Here is a 22,899-nt window from a genome sequence, read left to right on the forward strand (position 1 = left end):
ACCTCTGGAGCAAAAAGTGAGAGCTGTGTGCTAAACTGACAGAAAAAATGGTAGGCAAAGAGAGGCTGTCTTCACTCGAGCCTTCATTTACACTCACCCCTAGAGGTGCTCACCCGGCCCCACCCCAACTTCGCTGAGTCCTCCACAGACCCGGCCTGACACCAGTACCCTGGGGATTTCTCCTTTGTTCTTAAATCCTGAAAGCTCTCACCACTCACACCATGCAGGATGGCACAGAGAGTCTTCGCTGTCTTGCCCCAAGCCCGGGGCTTCCCTTACATTAAACTTCCTGAAGGCAAGGCCTATCCTCTACTTCTGCAGCCCGCACGGCCAAGCACACAGAAGGCCTCACCGACTGGCCACCTGGCCACCCCCCTCCCCCCGCCCCCTGCCCCCAAGCTGATGGTCTTACTCAGCAGCCTTTCAATTCTCAAGCACACTTCCACCACCATTTATTCATTCAACAAGTGTTTTCTAAAACACCTGCTAAGTCAGAGCCTCCAGTCATAGATTTAGGGGGAAAAAAAAGGCCTCTGAGCTCAAGGAACTCACAGTTTAATAGGAAGTGAGTACACATTTCAGTGGCGTGTGATGGTGGGCACGGGACTGATCGAGGCAAGGGGAACCTCTGTCCCAGCCAGAATGAAGGTATCTGAAAGGGAGCATCTGGACACTGGCCTCACCCAACGCTCTCCTGGGGTGTCTTCTCCAATTCCCCATGCAGCATCTGCTTGGATGGTACAAATCATTTTAATATTAGTCTAAGAATAATATGGTCAAATAGGTAATACGGCCTCAAAAATAACTAAACAATGCATTTTTAAGTGAAAAAAAAAAAAACCCGTGTGACTTTGTGGTCCGTCAGGGTAATGACTCTTCTGATACTTCTACCCCCTGCTGCGGCCACTGAACATCACAGGGTTTCACGTCCACATGGCTCTGCTTTAGCTTGGCTGCTCCGGTTCATCCTGTCTAGTCACTGAACCAGTCATCCCCCAGGTCCAGTGATGCAGCCCCTGCTCTCTGAAGCGCCCCTTCACCTTGCCTGCACCACTGCCGCCCTCAGCGGGGCTGACCTCACAGCACTGCTGTGTTCCCTCAGCCGCCTTTCCTACCAGACAGGAGCACCTGCAGAGCGTGAACAGCCAGGACTTCTTACTCGGCTCATCCTAAGAGTCTAGCACCGTGCCTGGCACACAACAGGCTTTCAAGAATAAATGCTTGCTCAGTGAACTAAGATAATCAAGGGAAAGTTTATGCTACTAAACAGGGCTATAAAAGAAACTGAAAATGAACACACTTTCTCTCTCAGGATTTCTACTGAATGGCAAAGCCTTCCACCAACCTCAGACATCTAAGTCCTATTTTAAGAAGAGGCAACTGAAGCTGCAGGTCAGTCTTTGAAAAAGCTTAATTTGTTTATCAAAGACAGTGAGGGGTGTAAATATTTAAGCCTAAGAAAAATTATTACCGTACAAAATTCACACTGGCCCTGCTTGTATCTCAAAGCTACTTTGCTCGTCTCTCTGGAAGGAGAGAAGAAAAATCATCCTAGAGTGAATGGATCAATCATGCATTTATCAGGACTTTATGTTGAGAACTGTGGCAGGCTCTGCACATAAACACAGACACACTGATTCCTGATTCAAAATCGAACAAAAAGAAACCAAAATGAGAAACAGAGGATGTCAAACTTCCTCTCACATTCCAGCCTGACTTTCCCTGAGCTCTGCCTGACTTTCTTTTAGGCCCTGACAACACTGGTTTATCCTCACACTGGGTGACACCACGCTTCCCCTTGGTGTCAACCTTCTACCACTTGCACAAAGCCTTCTCTGACTTCTCCAGCCCACATTAATTTTTCTCTTTTCTGTATTCCTGTGGAGTTTCTTGTCGGTATAATTAATTTTGGCATTAAATCACAATGTCTTATATTATTATCCTTTTCTTAAGAGTTTGTCTTATCTCTCCCAGAGAGCCTGTAAGATTCCTAAAGATCACGTTTTGAAGCTCTCATAATACTGTACCAAGCATACAGCAGGTGCTTAATAAACACTGATGGATTGAACCGGTAGGTCTCCATGTTCTCTTTGCTGACACTGGCATTTACTAACATCTCAAGGTCAACCACATTCACCAAAAAGCAGAGATATCAAAAGAAGCACTGAGCTGGACACCTGCCACCAAGAGCAGGGGGGCGGGCAAGTCCAGAGGTGAGGATCTGGGAGCACTGGGCTCCCCGGGGTGGTCTCAGAAAAGCCACCTTTCCGTGAGACATGAACATTTGGGGCTAAGCCCAGAAAATCCCATTTTCTAGGCTTGGGCTCAGAGATGGAATGCCCTTAAAAAGCCAAGAAATGGGAAGGAAAGGGCTGCCCAAGCTCCAGATGTAAAATCGGCAGGAACGCACATGAATGGAGGCCATAAATCCCTCCCCGACGCAGACAATGCCTCGGTGATAAGCATGCAGATTGCACACCTAGTTCAGAAACTCCCCTGAGTTTGCTTGTAATTAAGGGGGTTAGAAAGGTAAAAAAATATATAAACCCAATTAATCATTTAAATATTTAAAGTCAGATTTTTTCCTCACTCCAGGATTAGTATATTTCATAACGCCAGCAGCAGACAGCCCTGGTTTTTACTGGGGTTCATTTCAGAGCATGTTTAAACTAGTCAGATTGAGTGATGCTTCCAGCAACTAATCGCATGTCAAATAAAAGATATTTTATGTAATAAATTACCGCTACAAGTAATTCAAATGTCATTTATCAGTTTTATTATCAGTCAGGCAAAGTCTTGTTTCTCTATATTAATCAAAATCAAGCTTTTTTTTTTTTTTTTTTTGGAGCAGTTTTGACACCTCTTGGCAAAAGTACAGAAGTGAAGAGGTAGAGTCATCTGGGAGCTGAAAGGAGCAGTGTTAACGGTGCAAGAAGAATGAAGCGCCACGGTGACAACTAAAAACTTCAGGTACTTAAAATTACCATTACCATTGTTTTTACACTAGCGTCAAAGCAGGAAGGAGTCTGTCTCTAAGAAGATGTATTTTATTTTTAGGGCTGGGAGACTCTTAAAAATACTCCCACCTAAATACCTAACTGCCTAATGCTTTTTCTCAGAGAGATCTGGGCAGGAGAATGATTTAAATGACGGAACTGCCCCTCCCAGCCCTGTTCTTCTGCCTCTTTCAGAAAGACTGGCAGCTTAACCCTTTGTGCCGACTGAAAGTAAGCAAACGCATGTTTTAGGCCAACTTGTGCCCAACCAGAAAAATGAGTTCTGAGCAAGAAGTTTCCAAGCAGCCGAGAGACCTGTTTGGTATTAAGCCATGGAGGAAAAACAGCTGGAATAGAACAGATGTGCCTCTTAGAAAACTCTGCACCCCAGCTGCCACTGCCCTTCCTCAACAAATCCCATCAGACGCCTGGGCCCAGGGACACAACTAAAGAAAAAGTGTGGAGACTTCGCGACACACAGAGTATAGTTCAGTGACCCAAAGCAACACAATGGATCGGACAGAACGCTAGCCAGGAAGGAGAAACGAGTCCCAGGCTGGCAAGCAGCTGCTGCTGACTCGGCAGCCCCAGCGCAAGGCTCACCCACTGAGCGCGGTGGCTCTGGCCTCAGAGGTCACGTGACACCTGTGCGACCACGGATGAGATCAACCTGAGTTCGTGCTACCCAGCCTCACCCATTCAGCCTTATCCAGAGAGCAAAAGAAAGGCCGTATCTAAATGAGATCTGTGACACACAAAGCGGATTCTAACCCACTGCCTGGCCCCTGCGCTATCTACACGGATGACTGCACTTCCCTAGCTGTGGCTGAGCCAGTGAGGAAGACAGTGAAATGGGGGGCAGAAGGTAGCTCCCGGCCACGTGGTGGGGGTCAAAACAAGTCTGGCATTTTAAATTGTACCTTTTAAAATCTGATATCTAGAACTTTTAAATCACGTTTTGAAAAAATAAAACTTCTGAGAGACAATTAAAATGAAGACAATTACAGAAAAGGCATTTTGAAAGACAGCAGATCCAAGGCTGAGATCTTATGTTAAACACACAAAACCAAGCAATTTTCCATTGCTTTGAAGTCAATTTCAACCTTTTGAGACTTTTCATGAGACTAAAAGAAGGGGTTCTGCCTATATTTTGGAAGTGCACATTTATTACTGAAGAATCTTTTTATTCCTAAAGTAGCTTTCATTTAAAAATTAAAAAAAAAACCTCTCATGGGTCATAGTCTCATGTAATAATTACAAGCTACATTTGAAAAGGAGCTTCGCATTTTCATCTAAAATTCTCTGACAGATTGCCACCACATAAATATACATGGTATAGCCAGGGGAAGGAAGGAAGGAAGGACAGTGCGGTGGGGTGGGGAAGGCTAGCCTAAATCTACTAATATTAACTCCAAAAAATAAAATTAGGAGACAAGTTATTTCAGTGACCAAACAAGAATGCACCCATGAATCAAAGGTTTATGTTCTTATTAGTAAAACAGTAACATGCAAAAGGCACTGATATAAGAAAATGGAAACAGAACCAATGAATACTTTTACACTCTTGCTTGAAACCAAAATGCTTGAAATAATACAATAAACTCATTTATTCTGGTCCCTTGTCTCTTCTTAAACCTTTGTCACCTGCTTAGAAGTCTGTCTAGAAGAGGATTTGGGTATGTCACATTCTTTTGGAAAAACCTAAGCGCCATCTCCTACGCCTAGTTTCTCCCGGCTTACTGAGTCTGGGAGATGTGAAGCGCTGCTTTTTGGCCAGAGTCCTGAATCCCAATCAAGGTTAAAGCAGGAGTTTGAGCGGGTGACTTACTGTATGGCTGCGAAACGAGGTGAGGGGGCTGGACAGGAACCACCTGTGTGGCTGGGCCCAAGGACGCAGGCTCATCGGCAGCCGTGCCCGACTGCTGGAAAGCCAAATCAATCTCTTCATCTGTCAGCCCTGGGGGAGAAGAGGACATAATCACAGGTGAGTACCTTTTGCAGTGTCCAAGGCTGCAACAAAATCTTCACTTGAGAAAAGACCTTAGAGTCACAGAATGCCTAGAATCCTGTGGTAAGTTGCTTCCCCAATTTCGGATTCTCCGGAACCTCTCTCAGAGTTGCAATTTAACCTTAAGCGACAGAATATTAGCCTCAACACTGCTTCCAAATGTGGCTCATTCAATTTCCTTAATTTATCCTTGAGTTTATTGCTGCTTTTGAAGTCGCTCCGTACTGCAATTCTCCATTCTTCCCCCGAAAACAGATACCATCAACTGCAAATGTGGCTCATTTTAATCTGTAATGGTGTTAAAAAAAAAAGAGGGGAAAAAACTAACAATAATGCATGAAAACAGACAGGGAAACAAAAAACTAATTATTGGGTGAGACGACTAATTAGTCTAGATCGTTTCTGAAGATGGGAATAATTTGCTTTATTTTATGACAAATGCAGAAATAAAAAGAAAAATCAGGACTGACTGTGATTAGTATGAATGGGATATAGAATGTAAAGAAGAAAATAAAACAAGAAAACAGATCAAAACAAGGCCAGGCCCAAACTTTCAGATGATTATTACTCTAGCCTATCGCAAGCTGCCTATATCGCCTTTGGCTAGTTTTTCTCTTTCCCTTTTTTCCCATCCTCCTAACACTCTAAACCACAGTGCACCAGGGACATGAGGAAATACCAGGGCGCCATTTGCAGTGGCTAAGACGTGTGGAGAGCATTTGCTCACGGAGGAATAAAAAGCAAGTGAAAAACCCATGAAGACCACACTTCCAGTGGGCATGCAGCTGGAATATTTCAACAGGTCTGAGGCAGACCAGAGACGCTGGCTCTGTGGGACGGAAGAGGACGAGCATACCAACCAACACAGAGCATCGCAAAAAAGAGGGGCATGCAGGTGTGAGAAGGACGTTCCCACGGGGCAGCAGGGGAGGGACTGTGTGTGCAGAAGTGCTCTAGCCGCTGTGAGTGGGAGAAGCAGGTGGGAGGTCACTGCCAGTCTGCAGAAGAGCACTCCGGTCGCCCGTGCTGTTCTGGGAATCCCAACATCCAGTCCAGCCGCAACACAGAGCTTTTGAAATAGAGCCGAGAGCTTTCCCACATCTGGTCGGCAGCTCTCCATTATAGGCCCACAGCATGGTATATCTGCCCCTGGGGGCAGATGAAGTACAAGGAGGTTCTGAGGATCAGCATCTTCCAAAGCATGGTGCCTCATGCTCTGTGCCAAGGGGCTAATAGATGGAGCACATTAATGCTCGAAAGCACAGCACTGCCTTGCACCATATTGGCGTGTGAGTTGGTTGCAGCCGTCCCTCAAACTTTTCATGCCTACCACAAGCGGTCAAGGGAGAATACCTGAACTATTCTAAATGGCCCGGACCTTCTTTTCTCCTCTCTGCACTGAGCAGTTGAGGTCTAGCCCCATTTAAAACTGCATCTCTTTCTCTCGTCCTCCTCTGCCCGCAGCAGAGCTAGTCAGCGGTGGGCAAGGCTACACCCCCGTGAAGTCTGAGTGCTGCTGGGCTGGCCCTGAGTGCATCATCCTCTCGACAGACTGACGGGGCAGATGAAAGGCTGGCAGGGTGCAAAGAGGATCATTTGTTGGCACTTAGCACCTTTAAATACAAAAGCTGAATTTGAGCACATGGGGCTAGACAGGGCTGTTCCTCCTCCCTAACTCCCCACCTTGCTGCAAAAGGATCGCTTTACTGTGATTTCACCTCCCAAGAACAGGGGCAGTACAGACAGACGAGCCAGCAAAGGCGGAGAACACGTTTCCCAGAGCAAACTCCTCTCGGGCTCCAGCCTGTGCACCAACTGCCAGTCACTCCTCCTAAGTAGGAAGGGGAACCCCCTTCAGAGTTCTGGTAGGAAAGATACTGTTTTAACTGGTCATAAGCAGCCATGAGAGAAGAAAGCGGCACGTGCGACATCAGCACGAGCCTGGTGGTCACCGGACACAACGGAATTTTACAAACCTGGTGGTTCGTGCGCCTTGTCATCCGCTGGCTGCAAATGAGGATAATTTTCCCAAAAGGAGCATTCAGTTGCATTCTCATTTTCCCTTTTGGCTCTTTCAAATATAAACAAGTACGATAATGTTTAACGCTGGGGAAATATACAGTAAGTTACAGGCTGTGCTGCAGCCCCAAGAGCTGGAGCCGGTTAAAGGGACAGGACTCCCCGCCCGTTGTTCTGCCCTCCGGCCCCGAGCTTTTACGAAGCCTATTTTCCTAATAAAACATGTTCCTTGTATTATTGCAGCCGAGCCCACCAGTGAGGCCGCAGAGTAAAGGGCATCGGCACTTCCTTCCAAGCTCTTGTTTTACAGACACCTTACCATCTGATGCTCTAAATTTACACTGGCTGGAATTCTGATATCCCTGGTTCTCCAGAGAGTCAGGACTTTGATTTTGTTACAGAAAATGAACCATTTTTCTCCTTTTCAAAAAATAAGCATTTTAACGATCTTGCTGAATAAATATAATGTCAGAGCCGGGCCATTATCCTAGCCATTGCCCTTAGTTAACAGATAAAAAAACCTGAGGCCCAAAGAGGGTGAAAAATATGCCTCAAATCATACTAGTAAAGGCATGGTAATTCCAGGTGGAACCCCCGGCTCTCCATCTCCAGCCTATGGCTTCCCACCATGGCACAGAGTTACGGCACATCAAATGGCAGATTCTGAAATGATGTCTTAAATCTTCAATTTTGTTAAAGAAAATATCAGGACTAAACTGTCTCCCCACATTCTCCCCACCAGCACCCCATCCATAGGGAAAAGCCAATGAATGTTGTTTGGGAGCCATATCAAAACAACACAGGAACTGAACGCCTGGGTCCTACCTGCAAATGACACCTGGACAACTTTTTAAACAACACCAGAGTGACAAAGGTAGAGTGACCTTATCTTATTCTAATCAAATAAATCCAAAAGCCTCTCACAGACTGGTGCCTACGCTTCCCTCAGTGGCCTTTTCCTCTCGAGTTTCCCCAGCTTAGGGAAGACTGACCAGGTTTAGGACTTTACAAGACTCAAGTGATTCTCCTGGGGCTCATAAGACTGAGGTGGGGTGGGGTGTCACCCCTCTGAGAACACAATAGTTATCTATCCAGTCATCAGCTCCTGGCACTGAAAGGACCTTGCCTTCCGGGATGGGGTACTGCCCAGAACCCACACACCAGACATCCAGTTCCCATCCAGCCCCACTGAGATAAACAGTGGAGAGCTTAGAGTGAGACCTTGCAGAATCCAAAAGGTTAAAAGGAATAATAAAGGAAACTGCCAATTGTAAGTGAATTATATTTGGCTCTGAAAGCTGAGACACGGGCTATATTATAAAAGGCATCTCTTTGCGTTGTTTACCATCACCCTGACTAATGCAGACCTTTTTTTTGTTTTGTTTTAAATAATCTCATGCAAATTAGACACACATACTTCCTTCCAGTTGATTGCTATCTGCAAGGAATAATCTAACCGCAGAGGGACTGAGCAAGGGCTGAGCAGAGATGGGAGGAAAGGGTGTCACCATCCTGTGGCAGGCAAACCTCCTCCCCTCCCCTCCCTGCCTCAAGTCATCCTTTAGCTGCTGCCTTTGGAAGAATTAACCGATTTTAATAAAGCCTAAAATTTCCTTTTAGTTGGGGTGTCAACCGCATGATCTGGTATCCCTAGCACGTTGCATTTAGATGCTCTTCCAGTAACTTCACTTCTGCTACTTGGGGATTCCAGGGACTACCAGCCCCTCCCCCAGTCTGTGACACTGACAATTAAACTGTGTTATTGGAAAGTCCTGCTCAGTTATTCCATCCACTCACTAGCTTCAGTCAAGAGGAGGAGAAAGGGACGAGGGGACTCATCCAAGGTGAGCAGGTGGAGCAGGATGCCTGCTTCTGAGAGGCAGAGACTGTCATTTCACCTTTAAGACCACAGCTGCCTGACCTGCAAAACTGGGAGCTCTCAATTCCAACGGAGCTGCGTGCGCCCGGAGTCAGGGCGGGCTTCTAGCTCCCTCAGTTCTCTGGAATCTACTTCCCCACACAGTTTCCTTTACCAGGAGACTGCTCCTGTGTCAACGGTGGGCCAGAGAGTTCTTTTCCAACACTTCCTTTTAAAAGAGGATTCTTTTAAAGGAACAGATCAAGTGAGCTACATTCTATTGATTAATAAAGCCCTCGAGTCACTGCTGTGGCAACTTAAGTGAATGGCCTCGGGGCCGCTACACCTGCTTATTTTTATCCCTTAGGAGACAGATGAAATTGTTTTCTTTTTCTGAAGATTTCTATTAAAATGCAAACAAAACCAAAGCGGTTGACTTTGTGAGCTGCAGCCTACTGGCTCAGAGCACAGCGCCGCTGGGTCCTTTCCCACGACTCAGCTCAGACAACACTGGGCGCTGGGGAAGGCTGACTTCTTTCTGTGGGACTGGCTGTGCAAGGGCTTCTCAGAATAAGTGACCTCAACGCTATCCCCAGTGACCGCTGGGCACTACCACGGGACCTAGCTCTATGCAGGTGAAGCAGAAAGACAGATGACAGCAGACAGCAGTGTTCTCTGAATCCTTCAGGTCAAACAACCACCGCAAGAGCAGGGTTAGGAATAGTTTGGAAATAAGCAAGGTGACGAACGCCTGACAGTCCCTTCCAGCCCAGCCCAAGTTTATAAACGTTTATAAACATTGAGTCTGACGGGGATTAGGGAATGAGGCCAGAGGGCCAGTGGCACCCAATAGCAGTTATGGACTGGCCACTCGGGCCGTCTTCCTCCGCCACCATGGTCCCTCTATTCACAGGGCTTGGGAGATTCATCTGGGACTCAGGGAGACTGAGCAGGGTCACCTCTCTCAGAGCACAACTACGTATCTGCCCATGCACACTCTGGGAGGAGATGAGGCAGAGAAGATGGCTGGCTAAAAATACTCCCCAAATTAAAAGAAAAATCAACTCTCTCAGAAAAGGTTAGGGGAGGGAAAAGGGAAAAAAGTATATTTATTTTATTTTATTAACATTTTGTTGGAACAGTAGAGTACAATAAGGACTCTCAGAGCCTCTAAAAGTCGTTGGATGACCTGTAGACCCCTATTTCCCAGTGCCTTGTATAAAATTGAATTTTTTAAACATAAATTACACGTAATGACGACACTGTAAAAACTAACAGTAATGGAAAGCTGTGCTGTATTTCATTAGCCTGTATTATTCCGTGCCACCTGATCCAGCCGGGCCTTGTTTATGAGTTAGTGTGTTAGCAGATGCCGATGGAAGCATTTGCTTCGACCTTGCTCTTCTCATTGGGGCATGAAATTACGACGGCAGCACCTTGATATTACAGCCATAAATACAGTAAACTGCAAATTTAAGCCAACGGCTCCTATTGTCTCTGAACATAAAGCTGATCGGTATTTATTTAAAAGGAGAACAAAAAAAATATTATATATCACCTTGTTTATGGGGCCTCCCCCACCCACTTTCTTATCCCCTCCCCCAGCCCCCAACCTGTCTAATTCACTTGGTTAAAATATTAAGCAAATAAGCCAAATGCTTTCTTCTCTGCTAATTAACTATTCCCAAGCAGCAAAAACAGTTTTTGAGAAAACTAGTTCCAAATATCATTACCCTGAATGAAAGAGTTTTTAGAAAAATTGATCCAACGGTGGGGGCTGGTTCCCACCATCTTGATCTTGATATGTAAATTCAAGAACAAGACAGGACACTCTCCCCTCTCCTTAAATGAGGAAAGTTCAAACAACAGGAGAAAAAGTTGCTGATGATGCCCTGAAATTGAATGTCCTCTCAGTATCCTTCTAAAAATCGTTAGGCAGAAATGCTATTTCAAAAAGCAGCAAAACACTGCCTCCTGCCACCTAAGGAAAGAAAGAAAGATATCTAACCAAGAAAATAATTCTCATCTCAACACAGAGAGCCAGGGACCTCTCATTAAAACTTGCACCAATCCCCTCCTTATCCCAGTGAACCATAAAGACAATATATCCTTTAAATACATTAAATGTGCGAGAAAAATAAACACAAAGACAAAAGGACACTGGATATCATCCAGCCACGTCTGCGAGTATAAATCACTGAATAAAAAGCCAGCGCAAAACGTACTGCGCTGCTAGCTTAGAGACGGAGAAACCCGGCAGGCTTGGTCCACTGTCAATCTAAAAGAGAAGGCAGCTCTGTTTTCCTAATGTCAGTGGAAGACGATCTCTGTGCGGCTTGGAGAGGCAGAAGAGAGATGTAAAAACTCAACTAAGCCCAAGTTTGGAGGTTTCAAAGGGTTAGTGGTGAAAACGGCAGAGCATGAGCAGGCAAGCTCCGCAGCCACCACCAGTGGAGCACGCAGGAGGACTATTTTAGCAGTGAACTAAATGCAAGTTTTAGGGGGCAGTTTAATTCCAAATCGGACAGGCTGGGGTCACAGGAGCCAGTGCCCAGGACTATCAATAACACAGACAAATCAACCAAGATCCAATGTTTTTGCACATTTACTTCCGATACGTTACTCTACAAGGCAGACGTACTCCCTTGGAGCCCTAAATTATTTCAGCCACACCAGTCATTGAGCTTCGCTCCTTCCGCATAAGGAGGAAACTTCCCTATAAAATTTATTGAGCTTCTCTGGGGAGTAGTATAACTGGTGAACAAGACAGAAGTGAGCTGCCCCTCTGTGTAACACAAATTGAGATCTCTCATATGAAAGGCTGGGAGGGTTTCCAATCAGCATCCATGATGTCTATTTTTAGATCTATAGTCTAAAGGGTTTTTTTTTTCCTTTTAATCCTCTCTGCTAAATTAAAAACAAAAACAAAGAGGCGTTGCTTCTCATATTTGATCATCAATTCCAAAGGATTAATAGCACGACAAACACTGCTGCCGGCTGTCCCGGACAGCCGTGTCCAACACTGCCCGTCCTTGGCAACAAGCAGGGAAGCCAGCCCTTCCCACAGTGCAGTGGACAAGTCCCAGGGCAAGGAACCGTGCTTTAAAGACCAAGGAGTATGATAATCAGGAATCACTGCTGCTTGAATGCCAAAGGCCAGGTAAGCCAAATGTATGTTTGTGCATATGTGGAAAAGCCAGATTAACAACCACCTTTAACTGTACTTGAATCTTGCTCCTTTCAGAAGAGGCAGTGAAGTTTGTTTAAAAAAAGAAAACAAATTCACCTGTGACAACCAAACGAAGTCAGTCAGATCTGGAAGAAAAGTTGAAGCTCACCTAGTCTATCTCCTGTTCTTTCTCCTTCCCTTTTGTTTTACAGATGAAGAGAAAAGAACACGGAGAGGCGCAGGGACTTACAGCCATGGTGAGTCCCAGGGCAGAACCAGATTCCCAACTCCATGCTGCATGTACTGCACCAGCAGGGGAGGGTCGAGCAAGAGCAGCCCGACACGCCTGCCCCCTACTCTGCGATCTAACAGTCAGCACGTTTAAAATAAGGAAACTCTTAGAATCAACCACCTCAAAAACAAAGAAAACCAAAAAGGACACAAAGAACACGGGGAAAACTAGGTGAAGGATACATGGGACCTCTGTGTTAAAAAAGAAGAGAAAATATGTGTATACACACACATACAAACACGTGTGTAGCTGTGTGTATACACATTAAGATAAAGGCAGACAGGAAACGGGTAATGCTGATCACAGATGGAGAGGTGACTGGACTGGAGACACAGACTGAAGGCAGACTTTTCACTGTATATCCTTATGAACTGTGTTCCATGTGAATATATTTCTGATTCAAAAGAACAAAATTTTAAAAACAAAGAAAATATTTAGAGGAAAAAAGCTTCATTGTGAACACAGTCACTTAGAATGGTTGTCCCCATTTTCTGGAAGAGAAAAACCAAGACAGAAAAAAGGTGCAAGCCGCCTAGGAGCTGGGATTAGAATGACATCCATAATATTTAATTTCTTGCTTAATCCACTATGGCTGTACCCCAGCAGCAAGTACAAGGTGGCTTTTTTTTTTTTTTATTGTGTTTTTAAAAGGCAGGCATCTGTTCTATTTTGACACATCCTGGCTGCCCAAATGTTTCTTTCAGCTCTAAATATTTGCTTCACCAATGGAAATGTTTCCATCACTGCAACAAAACAAACATTTGCTTTGGGACGGTAGGGACAGCCATACGCTGTTTCATATGTCATTTGAAGCAGCCTGATCTGGGAACAACCCTACTGCAGAACACAAACCAAGGTGGAGATTTTCGTTCCTTAAAGAAAGCACTGTCACCAGAGTTCCATGAACTAAGGTTCACTTTGTCACTTAACTGAATGCTACAAAAGTTCAATGTTTGGGGTTTTCTTTTACATCTTGAATCTTAAATAATATGTGATCAGAAGGTTTATTATTTGACATTCTACTAAATACTTCCTAAAGTTTTAAATTATCATCTAGCTATCAGATTTTTTTTACAGTCCTCATATTAATCTGATATGAACACATTAAAACATTTTCTGTCCTAATAGGTCAATACATTATTTGTCACCACCAGCTTGTGTAGCTCAAATGAATCTGGTATTGGTTGCTATTGTCAACATTATTAGTGTAGAGATAAATATTACGTACTCAACCAATCCATAAATACTTGAGTGCTTATCTTGCTAGGCAATGGGAGAGAGACAAGACCTCTTATTCCCTATCTGTTAAATGGCAACTTCTCTCTTCCCCCCAGTTTCTTATGTTGGATGAATATTTTGTCTACCTTCTATCTACAATATAATACATGTAATATTACAACACGTAGACATATGATACAGAATATATAGATATCATCTGTTAATAAAAATATAGCACATGTCAACTACAGAAAACATGGAGAATAAAGAAAAGCATAGAGAAAATTTAAAAATCATTCACAGCCCCACTCTTCACACAGAATAAAAGCCAAAACTAACTAAACCCAAGTGTCAAAGAGTTTTAGGAGCTTTTTACATTTTTAGCTCTTTGAATCCCCACAGTACCCTGTGCAGGGCCATGGAGGTGCACAACTCCAGGCCTCTACGTCCTGTGTTTGTGACACCTTGTGGGCCCCTGCAGCATGTAACCCATGTGGCCACAGTGCCCTGTGAGCAGTTCTTTATTCTCCCCATTTCACAGATGAGGAAGCAAGGTGCACAGATAGCAAGCTGCCTCTCAAAGGTCCCGGTGCCGCGGGTGGGGAGCAGGGCATGAGCCCGTCCACCTGTCAGGCTTCAGAGCCCCGGCTCTTCCTCACGACTCCACACAACACTGGGGAAACAGTCCAAATCTGCTCACGCTGAAAGAGACACTGATATCCCTGCCTCTGGCCTATCATTCAAAAGTATCAGTAACGTTTTAAGACTGAGTTTTTTCAAATTAAAAAGGACTTTTTTTTTTTTTTCGCATGAGAATATCCAAAGCTGGCAAGGGTGCTGTGGAAGTGCAAACCAAACAATTTCTGGAAGACAATTTAGCACTCTATCTCAAGAGTACTGATAAATGTTCATACCCTTTGACAACAATTCTACTTCTAAGAAATAAGAAAATAATGCAGTATAAGACTAATACATAAAGATGGCTTGTCACCATATTAATAATAGCAAAAAATTTAAATAATGTAAATGTCCAATGAGTAATGATTAGGCAAATTATGACATATTTCAGTAATGTAATATTATTCAAATGTTCACAGTCATATGAACAATTTTTGACGGCATGGGAAAATACGGCTTCTGATACAGTAAGACATAAAAAGCAGATGTTATATTCATAATATGATCTCAATTACATTTTTAAAAAGAACAAAAGGAAGCAGCAGAGTTGCATGACTTTTAACTTAATCTGAATTCAACTTATACAGGCTCAGAAGGAAGGAGAGAAGGAAAAATCACACTGTAAAAGGTGAAGAGAGGCCCACCCTTTCATTCAGTGAGTGTTGTGTCTCCAAGTGAGCATGAGACAGGAGGTCTGAATCAGCTCATTCCCACACACCCTGGCAGTATGAGCACCCTATGGCAGGGTGTTCCCCCCCCTTACATCTCGGCACCCATATGCAAAGCCAACCACTTCATCTGGTGTCACACCAAAGATCTGTTTCACCGTGAAGAGAAATGCAGCTTTACTGGACTTACTGAAAGGTAATACACCAGCCTCTGGCATCATATCCTTCTAAGGGATTTTGCACAATTATTCTAAAAATTAATATTTAGTAGATATATTCCCATAGTACAATTCTGTACTCCAAAGATACAAAAGGGTATATAGTGAAAAGTCAAGTCTCCTTCCTACTCCTGCACCAGGCCACCTAGTTATATCTTCCAGAGGCCACCATTGCCCCTAGTTTCCTATATACCTTTCTGGAGATAGTCCGTGAATATGAAAGTGCTTTCCTATGTTCATACATTTTGTATATTACACGGAGGTATGTGTGTATTTGTGTGTATACATATATACTTCTAATACAAATAATAGTACGATACAAATACTACTCTACACCTTGCTATTTTTAATTACTATATCTTGGCATCCACATTAGTATCTACAGAGCCCTCTCGTTCTATGTAACAGCCATAAGGTATTCCATCATATGAATGTACCATAATTTAACTTGTCCCTTATCAAACTTTTACTGTTACAAACGAAACCTCAATACCAGGCCTCAGACGTGCCATTTGTACACGAGCAAACATACCCCCGGAAGGAGCCTCGGGTACGTGCAGTCTTCATTCTGATAAATACTGATGAGCTGCCCTTCTTCGAGGTCATTCCCACTTACACCCCCACAAGCACTGTGTTTCCCACAACCTTGCCTACACGATCTTATCAAGCTTTTTATCTTCGTCATTCTGGAAAGTTAAAAAATGGTCTCATTGTAGTTTTAAGTAAACATTCCCTGGCATTCTGTATACATACAAAAAAGCATGCAAATGTTAAGCGTACAGCATCATGGGTCTTCACATGAGACATCCAAGTAACGAGCGCTCAGACCAAAACCAGAACAGCAGCGGCAGATGCCCCCTCACACTTCCTCCCAGTCGCCACTTACCTTCTAATACCACAGATTAAGTCTGCTTATTTTTGGACTTTATATAAATGGAATAATACAGAAAGCATTTTTTACAAACGACTGCTTTCACTCAACACGATGCTTGAGAGGTTCATCCAGGCTGTTGCACGCAGCCATGGTTCATTCACTGTAACCACTGAAGAACACTCCTATATAGGATAAGGCTGAGCCACAATTTATATTTTGTTTCCAGTGTTGAACAGTCTATATTTTATATATTTATCTATATATGTTTTAGAGGGGAACTGCCGGATCACACAGGGTATGTGTGTTATCAGCTTTAACTGCTACTGCCAACAGTTTCCACAGTGGTTTTGCCAAGTCACGCGTCCACCAGGAGTGCGGGAGAGGGCTAGCTGTTCCACACCCAACACCTGAGCTCTCCGTTTTTTCAATTTCAGCCATTCTGATGGGTGTGAAGTGATGTCTCATTCTGATTTTAATTTGCATTTCTCTGTTGAATAACGAGGTTGAACATCTTTTTTGTGTATTTACTGTCTTTATTGGGTACAGTGTCATATACATATCATATATGACTACATAAATATGATATGTACATATACATAATATGGTAAGTTTTTTATTGAAGTGTAGTTGATTTACAATGTCGTATTAGTTGCTGGCGTACAGCGTAGTGATTCAGTCATACAGATATTCGTTTTCATATGCTTTTTCATTATAGGTTATTACAAGATATTGAATGTAGTTCCCTGTGCTATACAGTAGGACCTTATTGTTTATTTATTTTATATATAGTAGTTTGTACCTGCTAATCCCAAACTCCTAATTTATCCCTTCTTCCACTTTCTTCTTTCCTCTTTGGTAACCGTAAGTCTTCTATGTTTGTAAGGCTCTTTTTGTTTCGTAAATAAATTCATTTGTGTAATTTTTTTAGATTTCACAAATAAGTGGTATCATATGATACTTGTCTTTCTCTGTCTGACTTACTTCACTTAGTATGATAATCTCTAGGTTCATCTGTGTTGCTTCATATGGCATTATTTCATTTTTTATGGCTGAGTACTGTTCCATTGTGTACACACACACACACACACACACACACACACACACACACATATCTTCTTTATCCAATCATGTGTCAATGGACATTTAGGTTGCTTCCATATCTTGGCTATTGTAAATGGTGTTGCTATGAACCCTGGGGTGTATGTATTTTTTCGAATTAAGAGTTTTCTCCAGATACATGCCCAGGAGTGGGATGGCTGGATCATATGGTAACTTCATTTTCAGTTTTTTAAGGAACCTCTATACTGTTCTCCATAGCTGCTACACCAATTTACATTCTCACCAACAGTGTAGGAGTGTTCCTTTTTCTCCACACCCTCTCCAGCATTCATAATATGGTAAGTTTGTTAACTGTGTTAAGACTCTTGATTGTTTTATCTTTGTACTACCAGTTACTTACATTCTTTTTTGTTGTTGGGGGGGGTGTATGCATGTATTTATTTATTTATTTAATGGAGGTCCTGGGGATTGAGCCCAGGCCCTTGTGCATGCTGAGCACTTGCTCTGCCACTCAGCTGTACCCTTACTGCCGCACTACCAGCTATGGAGGGTGATGTTTTAAAACTTTCCATTAAAAAAGATGTTATCTATTTCTCCTTTCAGTTCTGTCCATTTTTGCTTTGTGTATGAAACTATGTTATTAGATATAAACATACTTAGAAATGTTAAATCTTCCTGGTGATTGACCATTCTGATATTTCTTTCTCACTCCATTTTTTTAAGTCTATCTTGTCTGATATTAGCACCAGGTTTCTTCTGGTTAATGTCTGCATGGTATGTTTTCCCATCATTTTCCTTTTGATCCTCTGTCTTTTCATTAAAGGTATGTTCGATGTAAGCAGCATGAGTGGGGCTTACTTGTTTCTTTTTTTAATCCAATCTTGACAAACTTTGCTTTTTAATGGAGTATTTAGTCTATTTCCCTTTAATATAAATACTGAAATTTTAAGGTTGATATCTTTCATCTTACAATCTGTTTTCCTTTTGACCAGTTTAATGCCCTCTTTTCTCTCTTCTTGCTAACTTTTTAAAAGTCAGATTTTCCCTCTATTAGCTGGTGTCGAGGTGGGTTTTGATGGATTTCTCCACTAAAATTACTCTTTCCTTTTGTAGTTATTAAATAGCTTGAGGTGGGGGGATACTTGGCCATTTCTCTCCACACTTTTACCCTCTAATTTTAGCACCTATCAGTGGATGATCTTGTCTGCAATAATTACTGTGGTGTTTGATGGGGGCCCTCAATTTTTAAGAGTGAAAAGGGTCCTGAGATGTTTAAAATGCCCTGGATATCACGATACATCCCTGACTTACTGTATTTCATATAAATGAGAAATTTACCACTTCATCAACAATTCTAACACTCACAACAGTTTTGCTCCATCCTTCCACTTTTGTGTTACTGACATACATTTCAATTCTACATATATTTTAAACATTATTTTATATAGCCGATATCCATTTCTATCTGCCCTTTCCTCTGCTCTTCACTCCTTCCCACATTTGTGTCTTCACGTAGGATCATTTTCTTTCTGCCCGAAAACTCATCAGTGTTTCTTTCAGTGCAGGTGTGCTGGCAATGAATTCTCTCAGTTTTATCTAGAAATGTATCCTTCACTTTCAAAAAGTGTTCTATTGCGAAATAATTTCAGACTGACAGAAAAAGTACAAGAATAGTAGGAAGAACTCTCATATCTTTCACCCAGGTTCTTCAAATGTCAAATTTATCACTTTCCACTATTATTCTCTATCAACCTATCTAATATAATTATTTTCCCTGAACTGTTTGAGACTAAGATACAAACATGATGCCCCCTTTTCCCCTAAATATTTCAGTATTCCTTTCCTGATTTGGGGAGGGTAGAGTTCATGCTCATACAGTACACAACAGTACAATTAACATTGTCAAATTTGTATCTGTAGCTTAGAACTCTCCTCAGGTCAATTTATACTAATCCAGGTGTGTCCACCTGAGACCTCCACCTGGATATCTAACAGCGATCTCCAGCCTAGTATGTCTAACACTGAGCTCCTAATCTCGTTCCACCGAACTGCTCCATTCCTGGTTAACGCTAACTCTATCCTTCTAATCATGAGGCCCCAAACCTTGGAGTTATCCTTTTTCAGACTCCAGATTCAACAAATCAGGATATTCTGTTGGACTTACTTTCAAATAATATCCAGGGAACTGATCAAGGACTTCTTCCAGCTCCAACCCTGGCTTTCCAACTGCCTATTCTTAACAAGGGCAGCCAGGATGATCCTGTTAAAGCTTAAGTCAGATTATATCACTCCTCTGCTTAAAACCCTCTGGTGGTTTCCCATTTTGCTGAAAGTAAAACCAAAGTCCTCACACGGATCAATACTTCTCTATTGATTCCTGCCAATGCTGTGACCTCGCTTCCTGCCAATGCTGTGACCCCACCTCCCACCCTCACCCACTGTGCTTACACTCTGGCCTCCTTTCTGTTCCTAGAATTTGCCATACATGCTCGTTCTTTAGGCTTTTGCACAAGTGGTTCCCTTTTCCCAGAACTCTTTTTTCCCCAGAAATCTGCATGGCCTGCTACCTCATTTGCTTCAAGTTTTTGCTCAAATATTACCTTAGTAGGGCCTTTCCAGATTATTCCATTTAAAACTGCAAGCTTCCAAGAACACTCTATTGCGCTTGCTTTACATTATATTTACATTTTATTTTACTTATTGCGGTCTCCCTTCTTCCCTGACATTTAGAACGCAAGCTCGATGCGGACAGGGATTTGGGGCTATTTTACGCATTGCTATATCCCCAGTACCTAGAACGGTGCTTAGGTTCTACTGGCACCTGGCAGATGTTCAATAAAACTATGTAGAAGGAATAAATAAATAGAAACCCAACATGCAAAACACATAAAAGTAACACTGCTCAGGTCTGGGGAGAGCCAGCTGGAGCATGAAGAAAACCCAGAGTCACATCTTCTTGAGTCCTTTCTTTGTCCCTAAAGCACCTCTTTAGTACCTCCAAGGAGCCCCAAAGATAAGCGTACAAACTGTTGTCATACACTCACCCTGTACTAAGGCAAACTAGTTTGTTCTTCAGCCCCTGACAAGCCTTGCCCTCTCCAGTCTTCCGCCCCTGGTGCCTCACCCAGCAGCAGCTTTCTCCCAGGAATTCCTGGGTCTTGTCAGTTGTTCTGGGTTCTCTCTTCCACCACCAGAGCTTCCTCTGACTACCCAGCCAGTTTTTCTATAGTGATTACTACCTATATAACACTCCTCTGGTTGTCAAATATAGATGGCTTTGTAGCCTTCCTTTTGTCTTGTTTTTTTGTATGGTTTTCTAATGTTGTTGAACTTCACTGTCTGTCTTACTCATTGCCGCTTCCCCAAAAGCCTAAACCACTGATCCACGTGAAGTGGGCATTCACTGAATATTTGCTCAGTGTGTGAGTGAATAAAGCTTATTGGTGTTTAATGGACTGTAGATTTTTAATAACTCTAAGAGGTATTTGTAACACTGCGTGATAATCCTTTTCTTCTTTCTGTTAAAAAAGTTATTTATCATAAAACTCATTACCACTTTTACCATTAACATTTAACATTATTTTTGAAGTTCTATCCCATGCAATAAGGCAGGACATAAAATTAAAATGTCTAAGAACTAGAAAGAAGGTCACAAAATAATCGATTGTAGGCAATATGATTATATATCTAGAAAAATCAATTTAACCATAAGAAAGTTTAATGAGATGGCTAGATGTATATTTTTTAAAATTCAGTAGCACTCCCATACACTAGCAATAAGTAATTTAAAAATAAAATAAAAAGAAATTCCTTTCACAGAAGCAACAAGAAATATAAAGTTACTACGAATAATCTCAAAGTATACTATTCTATATAAAGACAACCTTTATATAGAAGTAAAAGGTAATTAAAATAAAGGGAAAAGCCTTTTCAAATTAATTTGAAAGGTTTCACACAATTCCAATAAACATTCTAATTTTTAAATTTTCTCAAAAGTTCTGAAAGTTCACTTTGCATAAGCACATAAGAATGCACAAGTAAGAATAATCAGGAATGTTTGGGAGTTCATTCTGTCTCTTCTACTAAATATATAGACATACTTCTTTGTATTTTTAAAAAACTCATTCCTCTAGGAATTACAGTATACATCCTTAACTTATCAGAGTCTACTCTGAATTAATATTATACCACTTTACATATTAAGAACCTTAACATGATATGGAATCTTAAAAAAAGACAAATGAACTTATTTACAGACCGGAAACAGACTCACAGACACAAAAAACAAAGTTATGGTTACCTGTGGGGAAGAAGGTGGGAAGGGATAAATTGGGAGTTCAAGACTTGCAGATACTAACTACTATATATAAAAGAGATAAACAGTAAGTTTACACTGTATAACACATGGAACTATATTCAATATCTTGTAATGAAAAAGAATATGAAAATGAACATATGTATGTATATGTATGAACTATTATGCTGTATACCAGAAACTGACACAACATTGTAAACTGACTATACTTCAATTAAAAAAATGATAAAGTGAAAATGCAAAAGAACCTTAACATGATACATCCTATAAGTGCCATACTGCATGCATTAATATATTTTATTAGGAATCAATAATTTCATTTACATCTTCTTCTGTCTTTGTGCTATTGTTTTAATGTTCATCACAAATACGTGTGTGATGTTATATATCCAGCAATATCTTGTTATTACTGCTTAGGCAACTGACTATTACAGAATTTAATGAATATTAAAATAGCGTTTTCTATTTACCACCACATTTAATATTCCCTATGCTCTTTATTTCTTCTAAGGATCCGAATTTCCATCTGGTATTATTTTCTCTTCAGTGTGAAGGTCTTCCACTGATACTTATTGCAATGCCGCATGTCTTCTGGCAACAATTTCTCTCAACTTTAATCTAAAAATATATTTCTTCTTCAGATTTGATGGATATTTTCACCATGTATAGAATTCTAGGTTGACAGTTTTTCTTACAGTGTTTGAAGATGTCATTCCACCGTCTACTGGGCTACACGGCTTCTGACTGTAAGTCAGCCATCAAACTGATCACTGGTCCCTTTTTCTTATCTGCAGTGTCTAGCAGTTTCATTATGACATACCTAGATGTAATCTTCTCTGTATTTCTCCTGCTTGGAGTTGGCCGTGCTTCCTGGATTCCTCTGTGTATGGGTATGTTTTAGTGAAAACTGGAAAATTTTCAGTCAACATTTCTTTGAATATATTTTTCTGCCTCACTCTTCTCATCTTATGGGACTGCAACTACCTATATGTTAAGCAACGTGTTACTGTGTCACAGGTCACTGAGACACTGGTCCTATTTTTTCAATACTTTTTTCCTCTGGGCACTTTAGCAGCTTTAAGATTTCCATTTCATTCTATTTACAATTCCATATCTCTATAGCAACTCCCCACCCCTTCACATTCCCACCCATTTTTACGGATATTCTTTTAACACAAGTTTTCATAGTTATTTTAAAGTTTTTTTTGTCTGTGAGTCTACTTCTATGGATTGACTTTTCACTTTGTAATGATCACAGGTTCCTGTTTCTTCATCTGCACACGTGTAGTAAGTTTTTATTTTATACTGGACATTGTGGGTGACAGGCTGTAGAGGCTCTGAATTCTGTTTTCTTCTTCTAAAGCACGGAGTTTTGTTACATTAGGCAGTTAAATTACTGGCAGAGCACCTCCCTCTGGGGCAGGCTTAGTTTTAAGCCTTATTCGTTTCTTTTTTGTAATTAGTCGTAAGGAATAACACAACGTAGCATTTGCTTCTCAGGGGTGGTCCTTCTGGGGTTTCAAAGGA

At 41.9% G+C, this 22,899-nt stretch overlaps 1 protein-coding gene across 1 annotated transcript in view; it reads right to left on the minus strand.

The window, feature by feature from the left end:
- PEX14 (peroxisomal biogenesis factor 14) overlaps window positions 1-22,899 on the minus strand; it is a 117,805-nt gene that overhangs the window by 21,036 nt on the left and 73,870 nt on the right. Inside the window, exon 4 of the mRNA XM_074377459.1 lies at window positions 4,825-4,953. Coding sequence (XP_074233560.1) covers window positions 4,825-4,953 — 129 coding nt within the window. The remainder of the gene's footprint in view (window positions 1-4,824; window positions 4,954-22,899) is intronic.

The sequence above is a fragment of the Camelus bactrianus genome, chromosome 13 (assembly GCF_048773025.1).
Source record: "Camelus bactrianus isolate YW-2024 breed Bactrian camel chromosome 13, ASM4877302v1, whole genome shotgun sequence".
In the NCBI taxonomy this organism is placed as follows: Eukaryota; Metazoa; Chordata; class Mammalia; order Artiodactyla; family Camelidae; genus Camelus; species Camelus bactrianus.